The sequence below is a fragment of the Folsomia candida genome, unplaced genomic scaffold, assembly GCF_002217175.1.
Source record: "Folsomia candida strain VU population unplaced genomic scaffold, ASM221717v1 Fcan01_Sc010, whole genome shotgun sequence".
NCBI lineage: Eukaryota > Metazoa > Arthropoda > Collembola > Entomobryomorpha > Isotomidae > Folsomia > Folsomia candida.
The window spans coordinates 3,611,167-3,626,198 of record NW_019091202.1 but is presented as its reverse complement, the minus strand read 5'-3'; the positions used below and the strand labels follow the sequence as shown (position 1 = coordinate 3,626,198).

The 15,032-nt window shown below is 39.5% G+C and overlaps 3 protein-coding genes across 3 annotated transcripts; all 3 read right to left on the bottom strand.

Annotated features, from left to right (window-relative positions):
* Window positions 1-241: 241 nt before the first annotated feature.
* On the bottom strand, window positions 242-3,145 carry LOC110854452. Its single transcript, XM_022102889.1, has one exon. The coding sequence runs from the start codon at window positions 3,143-3,145 to the stop codon at window positions 242-244; it is 2,904 nt and encodes a 967-aa protein (XP_021958581.1).
* Window positions 3,146-3,679, bottom strand: LOC110854451. The gene has a single exon (XM_022102888.1). It carries the CDS (start codon window positions 3,677-3,679, stop codon window positions 3,146-3,148), a length of 534 nt encoding a protein of 177 aa, XP_021958580.1.
* A 27-nt stretch (window positions 3,680-3,706) lies between these two features.
* On the bottom strand, window positions 3,707-5,602 carry LOC110854450. The gene has a single exon (XM_022102886.1). The coding sequence runs from the start codon at window positions 5,600-5,602 to the stop codon at window positions 3,707-3,709; it is 1,896 nt and encodes a 631-aa protein (XP_021958578.1).
* Between the last annotated feature and the right edge of the window lie 9,430 nt (window positions 5,603-15,032).

Here is a 15,032-nt window from a genome sequence, read left to right as displayed (position 1 = left end):
TTACGAGTTTGTATAAGTTTATTGTAAATCCCAATCAATTAACTTAATTTACACGTTACTATCTGCTCCTAAAAAACACGACTTCTTTCTCTCTTTGACAAAACTCTACTCCCCCGCTGGCTTTTAAATTACCCCGAACAAATCTCACATTCTCACATTATACATATGAAATCCAACATCACTCCCACCTTCATTAACCAATGAATCAATAAATAAATGATAAACAATAATTAATCATATCCTATAACTGTAACGACAAATGTGAGATCCATTGTCCAAATCTTGAGACTTTTCTGGCGATCCTTCCTCCTCTTGTTTTTACATCGGCTGGATTGTCTCGCATAAGTCCCATGTCATCCTCTTCTTCTTGAACTGCTTTCCTCTCCTTATGAATTTGAATGTCAAGTTCCTTGACTTTCTCCGGTACTGGCAAATCTTGTCTCGTCGCGATTTCCAGGGGATAGAGTCGTTGTAGTGGTCTTGTGAGTATGCGACCTTTCTTCACCGTCTTCAGGTTGAACGATCTACTACTCTTCTTGTCCAGTCCGTAATCGTGCGGAGTCTGAATCTTCGCCACCCTTATTTTTCCATCTCGTCCAGGTATTAATTCTATTACTCGTCCCATTGGCCACTGAAACCTCTTCATGTTATCGGCTCCAATCAATACGATGTCACCCACTTGAATTGGATGACAGCCCTTTTCCTTTCCCTTTTGTACTAATTGTGCTAAGTACTCCGTCCTGAATCGACCCTGTAACTTCTTCTGGATTACTTGCATCCTTTTGTAAGCACCTTGCAACTCATCAGCCCCAATAATTCCACCCTCGGGAAAGTGAGAACTTCTTGATGGATGCAGGAACATCGCAGGGGTCAGAGGAATAAGATCATCCTCGTCTTCCGTAATCGCAGTCAGTGGCCGGTCATTGATCGTGGCCTGTACTGTTGACAAACTGGTTCTTAACTCATCATAGGTTAGCCTTGCATTTCCCAAAATTCGACGCAATTGATTCTTCACGCTTCGAACAAGGCGCTCCCACCATCCACCCCACCACGGTGCTGAAGGTGGATTGAATGTCCATCGGATATTCTGTACGTTCATTTGCTCGACAACTTTCTCCCAATCCAACGCCCTCATGAGATTGACAACGCCAACGAAGTTTGTTCCGTTGTCGCTGTAGAAGGATCTTGGTCTACCATACTGATTGATGAATCTCTCCAAACTGCCAAGAAACACTTCTGCGCTGGTTGAAGTCACAACATCAAAATGAACGCATCGATACACTGCACAGGTATAGAGTACTACCCATGCCTTTGTCTTGTCTTTCAATTGCAGCGGTCCTGCGAGATCAACCCCTGTGGTCTCAAAAACTTCTGCCGTATTCACTCTTGCTTTGGGGAGAGGCGCCGGCTGCACGTTCACTGGTCTTGCATCAAATCGGCGACATCTTGGACATTGGTGTAGAATCGTCTTCACTGTCCGTCGGCCACCCAAAATCCAATACTTTTCACGTAGTTTGCATAACAGAAACTGGGCTCCCGCATGACCATAAACACGATGCAATTCTGTTATCATCATATTCGTCAGCGGATGCTTTGGTAAGATGACTGGCCACTTGAAACTCTGTGTGTCTTCTTTGTCGAGAAGTCTGGTTTCCACACAAAACAGTCCATCACGCTTAACCATCGATAACTTCTTGGCGAGGTTGACATCGCTCGTATCCAACGCCTCGTCTTGAATCACTTTTAGAATACACTTCTCTGCATTCTTCACTTCTATTGCGCTGAGTTGACCATTTTCATTTTGTACAACGCCAGGCACGACTTTGCAATTATTGATGAATCTCAATATCCACGCCATTACTCGCACGTTCTTCTTGTAGGTGGAGAATTTTGTCTGGAACCATTGAGCTTCATTGCTTGATTGGAGTGTCATCTTCGACTTTACCAATTCGCTGGTATATTCGTCCTCATCAACTTCACCTTGATTTGATGGCCACTCTCCTTCCGGTTGCTTCAGCCATGGTGGTCCTTCCCACCACAATGACTCTAACAATTGTTGTGGAGTACATCCCCTTGACGGAAGATCTGCTGGATTTAGATTTCCTGGAACATGCCTCCAATCTTCAACTCTGGTTTTCTCACGAATCTCCTTGACACGATTTCCCACGAATCTGCTTAATTGTGCGTCTCTCTGGATCCATGCCAATGCAGTCGTGGAATCTGTCCATTGAATCACTCTATCAATTTTCACATCCATTGAGCTCTTCACTAATTCCAGTAGTCTTGCTCCGATAAGGCATCCAACCAATTCTAGGCGTGGAATCGTACCTCCTTTCACTGGTGCAACTCTGGATTTTGCTTGAATAAGAGTCACTTTTACCTTATCATTCTTGAATGATCGTGCATAAACTACTGCGGCGAATGCATATCTGCTTGCATCGGTGAATAGATGCAATTGGAGAGAATCTGGTGAACTAATCATCATAAGTCGTGGAATTCTAATCTCCCTTAGCACATGAGCTTGATTAATCCACGCCGTGAATCTTGATGCTGTCTTCTCCTCCAATTCTTCATCCCACTTGACTCCACTTTTCCACGAATCTTGTAGCAAAAGTTTTGGTTGTAGAGTAGCAGGGCAAGTAAATCCAATGGGGTCAAATACTTGATGTAACTTGGACAAGATTTTCCTCTTCGTCACAGGTCCATCCAAAATAATTGGGTCATATAGTATGGATATCGTATCATGTTGCTTATCCCACGTCAACCCTAACACTGAGGTCACTGTCTTTCCATTCTTGACCTCGTCAAACTTGTTCATCGTAGACTCCCATTCTCTTAATTCCATCTTGGCTTCTTGCATCATACTGGTCGAGATTCTTTTGAATTCTTCCATTTCTTGAATCGTTTCCACGGAGGTAATGCTGTTGTCGACGTAGAGCGATCGCAACAACTTCTGCGCCACTTTCTTCTGGTAACCTTTATACTTTGACAAGTGAAGTTCCAAAACGCCTCCTAGAAGAAATGGGCTGGTGGTGACTCCAAATACTGCACGTGCATGTTGATAGACTTTGATCTTGCTGCTGCTGGAATCCTCCCACCACAGAAACTTCTGATAGTTTCTGTCTTCATCATTAATTCCAATCATTTAGAAAGCTTTTCGTATGTCCGAAATCACCCCAATTCTCCTCTGCCTAAATCGATGTAGCACGGAAGGAATTAGTTCGATGAGATTCGGCCCCTTGTATAGACAATCATTTAGAGATGGCTTTCCGGCACCTTTGCAACTTGCGTCAAAAACTGGGCGCACTGGCGTGGTGGTACTCTCTGGCTTGAATACAGGATGGTGAGGTAAGTAATGACCAGTGGGGGGCGACGTCTCCTGCACTGCCTCAATAATTCCTTCTTCCTCCCACCCTCGGAAAATGCCATCATACACTTCATACATTTCCTTATCCATTAATTTCTTAGTGGTAGACATCAGTCGTTTCTCGGCCACCACTCGATTTGTTGGTAGGTCACGCTCTGGTTCTCCATTCACCCATGGTAGGCTGGCAGAATAATGACCTCGATCATCTTTTGTTACATTTTCTAAGAAGTGTTGTCTTGCAGCTTCTTCTTGTTCTTTCTTGGTCTGCACTTGAACTGGATCTAGAATTCCCAATGTTTCAAGTGACCACATATCTTGAATTGAGCGTTCTTGACTTGATTAGAGCGCAATTGTTAGGTTTGATGCCAAATTCTTGGGGGCAGGAATTGGACCACTCAACACCCATCCAAATATCGTCTCTTCAGCAATCAGGTTTGCTCCCAACTCTACTTTCTTCCCTGTGCACAATTCTGCTCGCAGGTCAGATCCGACGAGAATTTCTATGTCGGCTTCATCTACGTGGCTGTTTTGACAATCCGACAGAAATATCTTGCTATTTCTGAGGCGATCTGTCCATGGGCCCTTAGGAACTCTCGGAATGGACGTGCAGATGATTGGTTTCTCTCTCAACGTCCACTTCTTCTTTCTTTTCCCATCCAGGCTTTCAATCTTGACTTCATGAATCTTCTCGGCGTGCATATCTGTTACAAATCCACCAAGAAGTAAATTTCGGACGTATTCAACTCCGATCGACTTGTTTCCAATGGCTTGAATGGTTCTTGATCCAATATAGCTCATTTGACTTCCTTCATCGATGAGAAGACGGACAACGGATGTACCAACAGGTCCAACGGCTCTAACTACCACGACCTTTAGTAGCACATCTGCATTCTGGCTGAAATTGGTGAGATGTGTCACTGTATTTACTTGTTGACGTACATCTTGTCCCCTAACGTCACCTTCATCCCGTCTCGCTTCACACATAATACTTTGATGTTTTCTTCCGCAGTTTTGGCATTGCACCGCGACCCTGCAGGTTTTAGAAATATGGCCGGGGTTCAGACAGATGTAGCAAACCCTCTTCTCCCGTACCTTTTCTCTCTTCACATCAATCGTCATGTTTCTTGCTCGTCTACAATCTTGACTATTGTGGCTGGTCATGTCGCAAAAAATACATTGCATTTTTGCTGCTGTCAATCCAGCCGAGGTGGGGATGTCCTCCTCGCCACTGAACTTCTTTTGATGTAGATGCAAGTTCTTCTTTTCTTTCAAATTGATCGTGTCTTGCATGAAGCCATCTCGTGCAAGTGATCTCTGTTCTTCATTCTCCACCTCTTGCCGCAGAAACTCCATAAGGTAATCGAGTTCTGATTTCGGTGGATTCTCTGCTGCACCGTCTCTTCGGTAAAAACTGCTTCTTTGCCAAGCCAGGAGGATGTCTTCTTGTAAACTAGACTCCACCATCGGAAACAAAAAAGTGTGTTCTCTGGTCACACCCAATGAGTCCAAAGCTTGCAAATGCGAATCCAGACTGTCGTATAACTTTGATAACGACATCTTCTCTTTTGACTTTGCGTTCCATGTCATCTTCAATAATTCTCTGACGTAGAATTGAGTCAACAACTTCGTATTCCCAAACCGCTGCTGGAGAGCTGCCACAGCTTTTGGGTAGTTTTCTGCTGTCTGAGGATACTTCGTCACTAAATCATGAGCACGAGTTCCATTGACCATAGATTGCACGAGATACTGAAGTTTATCACTGTCGTGTAGCTCCTCATCCTCGTGAATTTTCTTAAATTGAGACCAAAATCCTAGCCATTCTTTGATTTCTCCATTAAATTTTCTTATTTGGATCTTCGGCAATTTGTAGGATTTCTTCTTTTGGCCATCCGAATACACTGATGCGTAGCTTCTGGTTGGGCTGCCTTGTGTAGAAGGAACACGCGTCATAACTTCTCCAATGCGACATTTTGCTCTAGTCGCCCGGTTTTGATATTGTTCAATTGTATCCTTTTCCGCCGCGTATTCATCTTCAGTACAATCTGCATCCAATAGCAATCCCAACATCTTCTGATCAAGGTCGTCGACTTCTGTTAGATGCTTCTCCAGGCGGCTGAACATAACTTGGAGGTCTATCAGGCCGGGTGTGGTCTTCGCCAGTTCAGCATCAACTTCATTGGCTATTCTCGTTATTGATGCTCTCACTGGTGTCCTGACTTTCCTTAGGCGGTCCATTGCGCGAATCTCAGGAACAACAGACCCAAACAAAACAAACAATTAGTAAAGGAACCGGACAGAATTTTACTGAACGATCTCCACCTCAAATGCTCCTGAAGGCTCAGGATATGGCCCTCAAAGAGGAAATACAACAATTATTATCCAAATGTGGTTCCAATTGGCTCGGCTTCCTTCCTCACAGTTCGGCAGGCTCGTTCTCCTCCTCCCTGATTTGTTGGACAGGAATAATTGAAAGATTTCACCTGAATCACCCCCGAATACTCAGGGTCGGGTCCTCGAAGAGGCAAAGTGAACGATGATTCCTTCCTATGTCTTCAGGTGGCACTTGGTCGTCCTCCTCTCCCTCACCAGGTCACCGTGATCTCGCTGGGTACAAGGGCCGGTCGTTCCACTACACGCCTTTCCGTCAGCAACTTCTCTTCAACCTTAACCCATAGGTCTTACTCGGGGCACCAAAATGTTGAGACACGACAAGTCACCTACTAACCGTAAGGCTCCGTCTCCTAATATTATGACCTTGGGTTATTATTGCCACTAATCCTGAACGTGCCCTGACTCATTGAACTCTAACGTCACAAAGAATACCGGACGAACAAAACCGTGGACTTTACTTTAACCACTTCGGATAATCTATCTAATCAATGAATATGAGTAGCAGCAGCAATATTACGAGTTTGTATAAGTTTATTGTAAATCCCAATCAATTAACTTAATTTACACGTTACTATCTGTTCTCCTAAAAAACACGACTTCTTTCTCTCTTTGACAAAACTCTACTCCCCCGCTGGCTTTTAAATTACCCCGAACAAATCTCACATTCTCACATTATACATATGAAATCCAACAGTGGATGCAAGGCATCCATGCTTTATATAAATCACAAATACTTGACAACGGGTTAATATTTCAAACTAGTTTTTAGACCAATTATTAGAAATATTTCATACTACATTCGTGCAAAATTTCAAATGAATTGGGCTAAAACTGATGAAATTATAGATATTTAAATCTCAAAAAGTTGCAAATTGCATGCCACAAAATTGTAGATGCAGCTGAATAGCTCATTCAATATGTAGCTGGCGTACTTTTGGCGTCAATACCGGCTTGAATTCGTCTTAACCATGAATCTACCAATCTATCAGTGACACTTTGGTCGATCTTACACCACTCTTTTGTGACTATGGTTTTCGGAGAAGCTGCATTTGTCGGTTTCCGTTCTGACGATGGACGCTTCAGGGTTCCCCATAAATGCTAGATCGGATTGAGGCCAGGGGATTGAAAACCCCAACCTAACACCTTTATTCCACTACCCTTGAAGCATTTTGAGCAGATTTTTTAAATATTTATATAATATTCGCCATGTTGGTAGAAAAATCTCTGACCAAAGTCCGCTTTTGTTTCAAATCAACAAAGATTTATTTTTATCAAATCAAGATTAGCCTCGTTTGCCATGATGTCAACGACGCATTTCAATGCTACTATCCCGTTCTAACGGAAACTGCCTCAAACTATTGCATTTCGGCAAGAATTCGAAAGTTTCACACCACATACTAAGTGTGACCACAGCCAAGATTTCTTTGACACCTCTATTTTTAACAATTATCCCCAGAAATCAATTCTTCACACTTTCGATTTGCTTCCACCACACTCTGGTCACTTCATTTTAAAAGATGTCACTTTTGATCTCGTCCATACCTGGTCAATAATGATACAAGTCAGTTGGGTAACTCTGAAAATACTATCAATACATATGACCGAAATCATTTGAGTCCTCAGATGTAGATATGTGTGATGTTGTTCTACATAAGTTAAAAAAGGACATGTACAGTATGTCACTTTATTGTAGATGCAAGGCATACATGCTTTATATAAATCACAAATACTCCACAACGGGTTAATATTTCAAACTAGTTCTCTGACCAATTATTAACAATATTGTATACTACATTCGTGCAAAATTTCAAATGAATTGGGCTACAACTGATAAAATTATAGATATTTAAATGTCAAAAAGTTGCAAATTGCACGCCACAAAATTGTAGATGCAGCTTAAGTTTGAGTTTAATTACGATAACGACCCACTATTTCAGGCTACATACAAATTTTGTTCGGGAATGTTTATTTTGGGTAAGAACAGTTGTTTATATTGTCAATAGAAAATATTTTGTAGAAATTTTATTCCAAAATGGTACGTAACAACGAGGTCAATCTAGAATTTCGGGCGGAAAATGGCGTGAGTTATAAAAAAGGGCTCAGTTGTGGAAAAATTTTCGGAGAACATGAAATTTCACAAAATATTGTCCAAAAAAAGGAAATGGATCGAAACTCTTTTGAACCATCACGATCGGGGTCAAAAACGCAGTACATCACCATGTGATCACACGAAAATTATAAGAACGGTGAGGATGGTCCTCCTCTGTTCACCCCAAATATTGCGAGAAGTGTTCAAAGTGACCTTTGCACTGATGTCCACCTATAATCGATTATAACCAGGCAGATATTCGCTGAATTATCGGGAGATTTGTCAAAATAAACACGATAGATTTGAATAACAAGCCCCAAGTAATCCTTAGATTTGGGAAGGCAGAACTCAGGATGTCCGGTTGTGACAGGAAAAAATTTTTCTTCCTGGATGAGACCGAAAATCAGCTCTCTGGTTCAAATGAAGTGACCAGAGTGTGGTGGAAGCAAATCGAAAGTGTGAAGAATTGATTTCTGGGGATAATTGTTAAAAATAGAGGTGTCAAAGAAATCTTGGCTGTGGTCACACTTAGTATGTGGTGTGAAACTTTCGAATTCTTGCCGAAATGCAATAGTTTGAGGCAGTTTCCGTTAGAACGGGATAGTAGCATTGAAATGCGTCGTTGACATCATGGCAAACGAGGCTAATCTTGATTTGATAAAAATAAATCTTTGTTGATTTGAAACAAAAGCGGACTTTGGTCAGAGATTTTTCTACCAACATGGCGAATATTATATAAATATTTAAAAAATCTGCTCAAAATGCTTCAAGGGTAGTGGAATAAAGGTGTTAGGTTGGGGTTTTCAATCCCCTGGCCTCAATCCGATCTAGCATTTATGGGGAACCCTGAAGCGTCCATCGTCAGAACGGAAACCGACAAATGCAGCTTCTCCGAAAACCATAGTCACAAAAGAGTGGTGTAAGATCGACCAAAGTGTCACTGATAGATTGGTAGATTCATGGTTAAGACGAATTCAAGCCGGTATTGACGCCAAAAGTACGCCAGCTACATATTGAACGAGCTATTCAGCTGCATCTACAATTTTGTGGCGTGCAATTTGCAACTTTTTGACATTTAAATATCTATAATTTTATCAGTTGTAGCCCAATTCATTTGAAATTTTGCACGAATGTAGTATACAATATTGTTAATAATTGGTCAGAGAACTAGTTTGAAATATTAACCCGTTGTGGAGTATTTGTGATTTATATAAAGCATGTATGCCTTGCATCTACAATAAAGTGACATACTGTACATGTCCTTTTTTAACTTATGTAGAACAACATCACACATATCTACATCTGAGGACTCAAATGATTTCGGTCATATGTATTGATAGTATTTTCAGAGTTACCCAACTGACTTGTATCATTATTGACCAGGTATGGACGAGATCAAAAGTGACATCTTTTAAAAGGATTAGTTGTGTAAATTTTAACAAGTTTTCGACGTCAATAACAATATGGAGTTCATTTTCGACACTCTGGTTTCAAACCTTGGTTGCATTCGTTGGAACGATCTATTCATCTTTTGCCCTTTCCTTAATAATCTACAGTCCTTGCACACCCCAAAGCAATCTTAAGGACAGCGGTTTAAAAATAATTTGTGCAAGGATGTGCATGTAATAATTTATTCCAGACGAATAGTGCATCGTGCAAAGTTTGCAGCTCGTTAATCACAGACAGTAATTATCCTTTGGTTAAAAACTTAAACTTTTCTTCGGAAATGTTTTACAAATTAAATTTGTTTCTTTTACTGTTAATCTTTACAATGCATTTAAAATTGATCGGTTCTCTTTCCGTGGATGATTTTTTGACTTTGACATCCTCTCAAAAAGATAAATTGGACGAAGTAAGGGATACATACACATTTCATTGAAATCGTAAAATTAAGCAGTGAAACAATTAACTTTTTTACAAACATTTCTTAGCAAAATCAGCTTACTAATTTTTGCAAGTTTACCCAAATCAATGGCGTTTATTTATTTTAGAAAAGTTGGTATATTTATTAAGTAGCTTCAGCTACTTTATGTGAAGACTTTGTCTGTCTGTCTGTCTGTCTGTCTGTCTGTCCGTCTGTCTGCAGGATAACGGGAGAACGGATAAAGATAATCGAAATCGGTTTTCGCCATCATACATAATACCCCAGGGGGAGGATCCTATCAACTTTTGGGTGCAACCGGACCACACCCCCGGTCGCCAGGGGTTGTGGTCGGGGCAAAATGAGATTTTTAGTGCAATTGAATCTATGGATGAAATGGAGTGAAATTTTGAGTTCCCCCGTTGTGCCACACCCCCGGGCGCCAGGGGGTGTGGTCGGGGCAAAATGAGATTTTTGAAAAAATTGAATGCATAGATGAAATACAGTAGAATAAAGTGCTCCCGAGTTGTGTCACACCCCCTCGTCACTAGGGGGTGTGGTCGGGGCAAAATGAGATTTTTGAAAAAATTGAATGCATAGATGAAATACAGTAGAATAAAGTGCTCCCGAGTTGTGTCACACCCCCTCGTCACTAGGGGGTGTGGTCGGGGCAAAATGAGATTTTTGAAAAAATTGAATGTATATTGAATGAAAGACAGTAAAATCAAGTGTTCCCGCGATGTCGTGGGAGTGCTTGGAGTGAAGTAGTCTGAAGCTACTTCCGTATGCGCGTTTGCGACGGTTTATTTTACAACAGAGTTAGATTTTACAAAGTTACCAAAAACTGCGTGAATTGCCTCGATACATTTATCGGCATGGCTTGATTACTTTTCTAATCATTTTCTGTCATATGAATTTTAATTAGGCTATATAGATTTTTACCTTGTTGAAATATATATTTTTCTGATATCAGAAAAATTATTTAATGAGACTTGGGAACTAAATGATGTACCAGTGCATGTATTTACATAAATACTTTCCGTCATTTATAAGATGACTGATAAAACATTAAAACGGAGAAAAAATTGTTGTACACATTTTTGTGCAAATGTTCAGTTATACAAATTTTCAAAACGTAAATAATAAGCTTGTGTACTTACTTATCCCTAGTTTCGCACCCTTATGATACCACACCTTCCTCACGACTACATGAAGAAGGACATCTACCTTATCAGGTGGTTACGAGATCGAAATTTTGACGTTGCCACTGCAGAAAAACGGTTATTAGCCGTAAGAGCAAAATTTTATGTAATACACCCTTAAAAAAATGATGATTAAATACACTCTGAATTCGATATTTGGTAAACTATTTATAATAATTCCAGAGTTACTTTAACATGATAAAGCAAAGTTTACTCTAGATTTACAGATTGATTCGTTTACTTAATAAACGATTTCAGAGTGAATTTATGTATTTTTCAAAATAATAACATTATTTTTAAGATTGTAAATATCTATTTATAAAAACAAGAATTTTGTGCGCACAATTGTTTTTTAAACATTTTAAAAATTTACATATTTATTCAGCATATCCAATTTTGACAACGATATCGATTCAATTCTAACCGAAGATTGGGCCGACTTTGATCGCGAATACAGAATTTATATAGAAGGCTGTGACAAAGATGGGAAACCAGGTATTTACGTGGATATGTACGTATTTAAATAAATTCATAAAAATAATGCAGCCCATTTGAAAGGAAATACATTCTAAATTCTAAATTAGGGAAACTGTATTAAATCCAGAGCAACACTGAGGAAAGATCAATCTGGATTTAGTATAATCTCCTCAATAATGGAATTTAGAGTGCATAGTACAACATAGTGTTAAATGTTCACTTTAATTCATAACGAGAAAATAAATAAAAAATGGTTTATAAATTAATTTTGATCCCTAGTAATTTCAATGTTTCCCGGAGACTGGGACATACGACGAGTGGCTATTTCCGGGAAAACCAAACGGTTTATGCGCTACCTAATAAAACTTTTTGAAGAGGCGTTAGTCACTGTGAGGGCGATGCAGGAAAGTGGACAGAATGTTACCCAAGCAACCATAATTTGCGATCTTGCCGAGTTCAGTGTAATCACACATGCCTGCCCAAGCTGTAAGAAATTCAGCACTCTTAGAAATAATGTTACCTTTTTGAAAAGTAATCGCACTTTTAATTCTTAATTAACTAAAATATGCGCAAACCAGAATAAAGTTAGCTTGATCAAGGATAAAGTTAGCTCTGGATTCAGTACGTCTACTTAATTTAGAGTTAAAAGTGCTAAAAACGCAATTGCGGAACTTCGTCCATTTTGCAGATGCGCAAAATTCAGAGTAAATATGTATTTATTACGGGCGCCACAAGTTCGCGAAAACGCTCGGTTTTCGAGAGAAATCTTCGTGTAAACCAAGCGTTCTCGCGAACTTGCGGCGCCCAGAATACTTTCTCTGAAGGTTCAGCAAATGCTCTTTCTACTGGGTTGGCGTCTCAAACTGAGCTGAGCAAAAAAAAATCTGCGCTTCCATGGTTAGTTGTGAAACTTCCCCTGGTGCCAGTGCCAAATTCAAGTTTAACCATATTTTTCGTCATGTTTAACTACACAAAATTCATTAATTTAGCAATTATGAAACGTAAAGATTATATGCTAAACCATTTTCCAGGCATAGCACTCTACATCCAACTGGGAACCATGTATGAAAATAACTATCCTGGCCTGGCACATCGCCTAATTGGAATAAATGGTATAAATAATAATACATATATAACAATGCAGAGACGTCAGATTTAAATTATTTGACGTTTTACCAACTAAATAATCTTGACAATCCCTGGTGGATTATTTTACAAAAGCGAAATTATTTCAACTATGTATGCAATAAATCTGACACATATTTTATGCCGACCAGTCAAATTTTCTGTGTTCCTACCTACTTATTTATTGCACCTTGAATATCCTGCTCTGTTGTGCAAGAAATTTGATAGACCCATTTTATATCTTATTTTTTACAATTTCAGTTCCGCAGGTTGTCCAAACTATGTGGGACCTTTTTAAACATCTTCTCAGCCCGCAGACCGCTGACGTGTTACACGTTTACAGCAGAGATAGGCGTGCCTGGGAGCGCGCACTTTTCAAAGAAATCGACCGAGACGAGCTCCCCAAGAGACTTGGCGGGAATAAAAAACACGATGGTCTAGATCTCGTCGAGTATCGGGAGCTTAATAAAGTATTCACTTGTGCTTAACCACATTCTTAACAAGGTGATAATGATAACTGTGTTACCGGCGGAGATTGGATTCAATTTTAATGGGGGTGTAATTAGAATACAAATTTTCCGGACGATAATAAAGTGCCTTACTTAATCTCCAATGAAATTTTTATCCCATGAGACAGGACACTGATATTCCCGTACATTGCTACTACATAAATATGAGCCACGTATCGAAAATAAATTCTAAAATTGGCAGGATTGTAAAGAACATTATACATACATATGCATATTTTATATTCATTAGAGTATACTAATGCAGTAAATTTAGTAAATTGTGTTGGAAAAGTGAAGAGTATGTATAACTACATTTTAAATTTTGTTTAAAGCTAAACGACCAGCGCCGTATAAAATTGTCTCTATCTGAAATTTAAAAGAAGAACCTTAACCCATTTTATCGTCTGTATTAAGGTAAAAATATGATAAAAGTCCCTATAATGTTACTAATTGCCCTAGTAGCTCAGAGGTCAGAGCACTTGACATGAATTCAAGGGAGCCGTGGTTCGATTCCCGGCTGGGTAACAATTTTTGACATTATTCGGGATTTACGTATTTGATTTCTAAATGATATTTTTACTTTAATACAGACGATAAAATGGACGAGTGCTTGAGGAGATATTTTAAATATCTCCTCAAGCACTCCCCCGGCTGGAAGAGATATCATTTCCAAGCTGCACTGCGATGTTCATTTTTTGGCTAGCGTCGCCCTCCTTAGATACTCTTGTTTTATTTACGATACGATCCTTGACATCATCACTCTCATTACTAATAGCATTGCAGTGGTGACGTTGAGGGTCGTATCGTAAATAAATGGACTGTAGGTATACATATATACATATACCTATTTAAACTAAATATGAATGATATTTTTGCAATGATATTTTTGTAGTTGTTAAAACTGTCAGCATTCATAAAGATTACTTTTGCAAGATTAATCGGTTTGCATATTAAACATAAAATAATACCAATGTGATGAACGTGTCGTAGAGAGTTTTACCCCACCCACCCGTCCCTTGCCTATCCTACCCATGTTAAGTTCATATGAGACCCAAAATCAGCCACCCAACTATTTGAGGACGTTCTCGTGGATGGTAAACGTTGCTCGCTCTCACAGTATGATTTGACCACACCGATATCCAACCCAAATTAGAATAACATTTTTGTTTAGGTTCGTGAGAAATTATGATAAGTGATTTTATGCTATTTTTAATTGTGGCAGTTGATTTTATGTAAATAATTAAATTGGCAACGAAAAGGTTAATATTTATAATAATATAACGATGTTGCATTTATTTACACTTTGGCATATCACATACACATATTCAATGTATGCAATATTTATTATTATTAGGGGTAACTTGATATTTTGGTATCTATAATTCTTTATGAGGCAAATTGATATGTGTATATTTATTTTCTCCGTTCCTTCTCATTTGAGGTAACGTGAGACTTAATTAAACACGCTTGTGCATAACAGCGTTTGCTTTAGTACATAGATTTTTGGACCTCTTGTGGTGGTGGACCGTGACCGTTTATATACGGAAGGTCGGACGCGAAAGCAAGCTGCTTACGTGACCTGAGTCGCAGTTATTTCGGTCTCCCGAGAATTTGACCGTCTCATAACTAATATGCATACATCTTTCTCGCTTTTCATGCACAAAGTTGATGCATTTACATTGTATGCATTGGTGGGTGACACAAAGCGAGAGTATGAGACGGCTGTCTAGCGAGTCGAGCAAGTTTCTCGTGCCATCCATCATATACACACATTATGCATTTCCTGCTTACCTATTCTCATGCAATTTGGCTTTTACATATTTGACATGCATTCTCAATTTCCTCACCATTTATGCATCATATTTATGTACATGTTTCCTTACACATTAACATTCTAAATAATTTTTAAGCTTTGGAAAAACGTGGAGCTCAGTTCCTGACAATGCTTCATATTTATCAATGCACATGTCAGACATGTTTCTCACGAATCTTCCTAAAACCTGCATAGAAC

Coding starts and splice junctions, on each gene's coding strand:
- LOC110854450 (XM_022102886.1), bottom strand. CDS start 5,602: ATGGACCGCCTAAGGAAAGTCAGGACACCAGTGAGAGCATCAATAACG.
- LOC110854451 (XM_022102888.1), bottom strand. CDS start 3,679: ATGTGGTCACTTGAAACATTGGGAATTCTAGATCCAGTTCAAGTGCAG.
- LOC110854452 (XM_022102889.1), bottom strand. CDS start 3,145: ATGATTGGAATTAATGATGAAGACAGAAACTATCAGAAGTTTCTGTGG.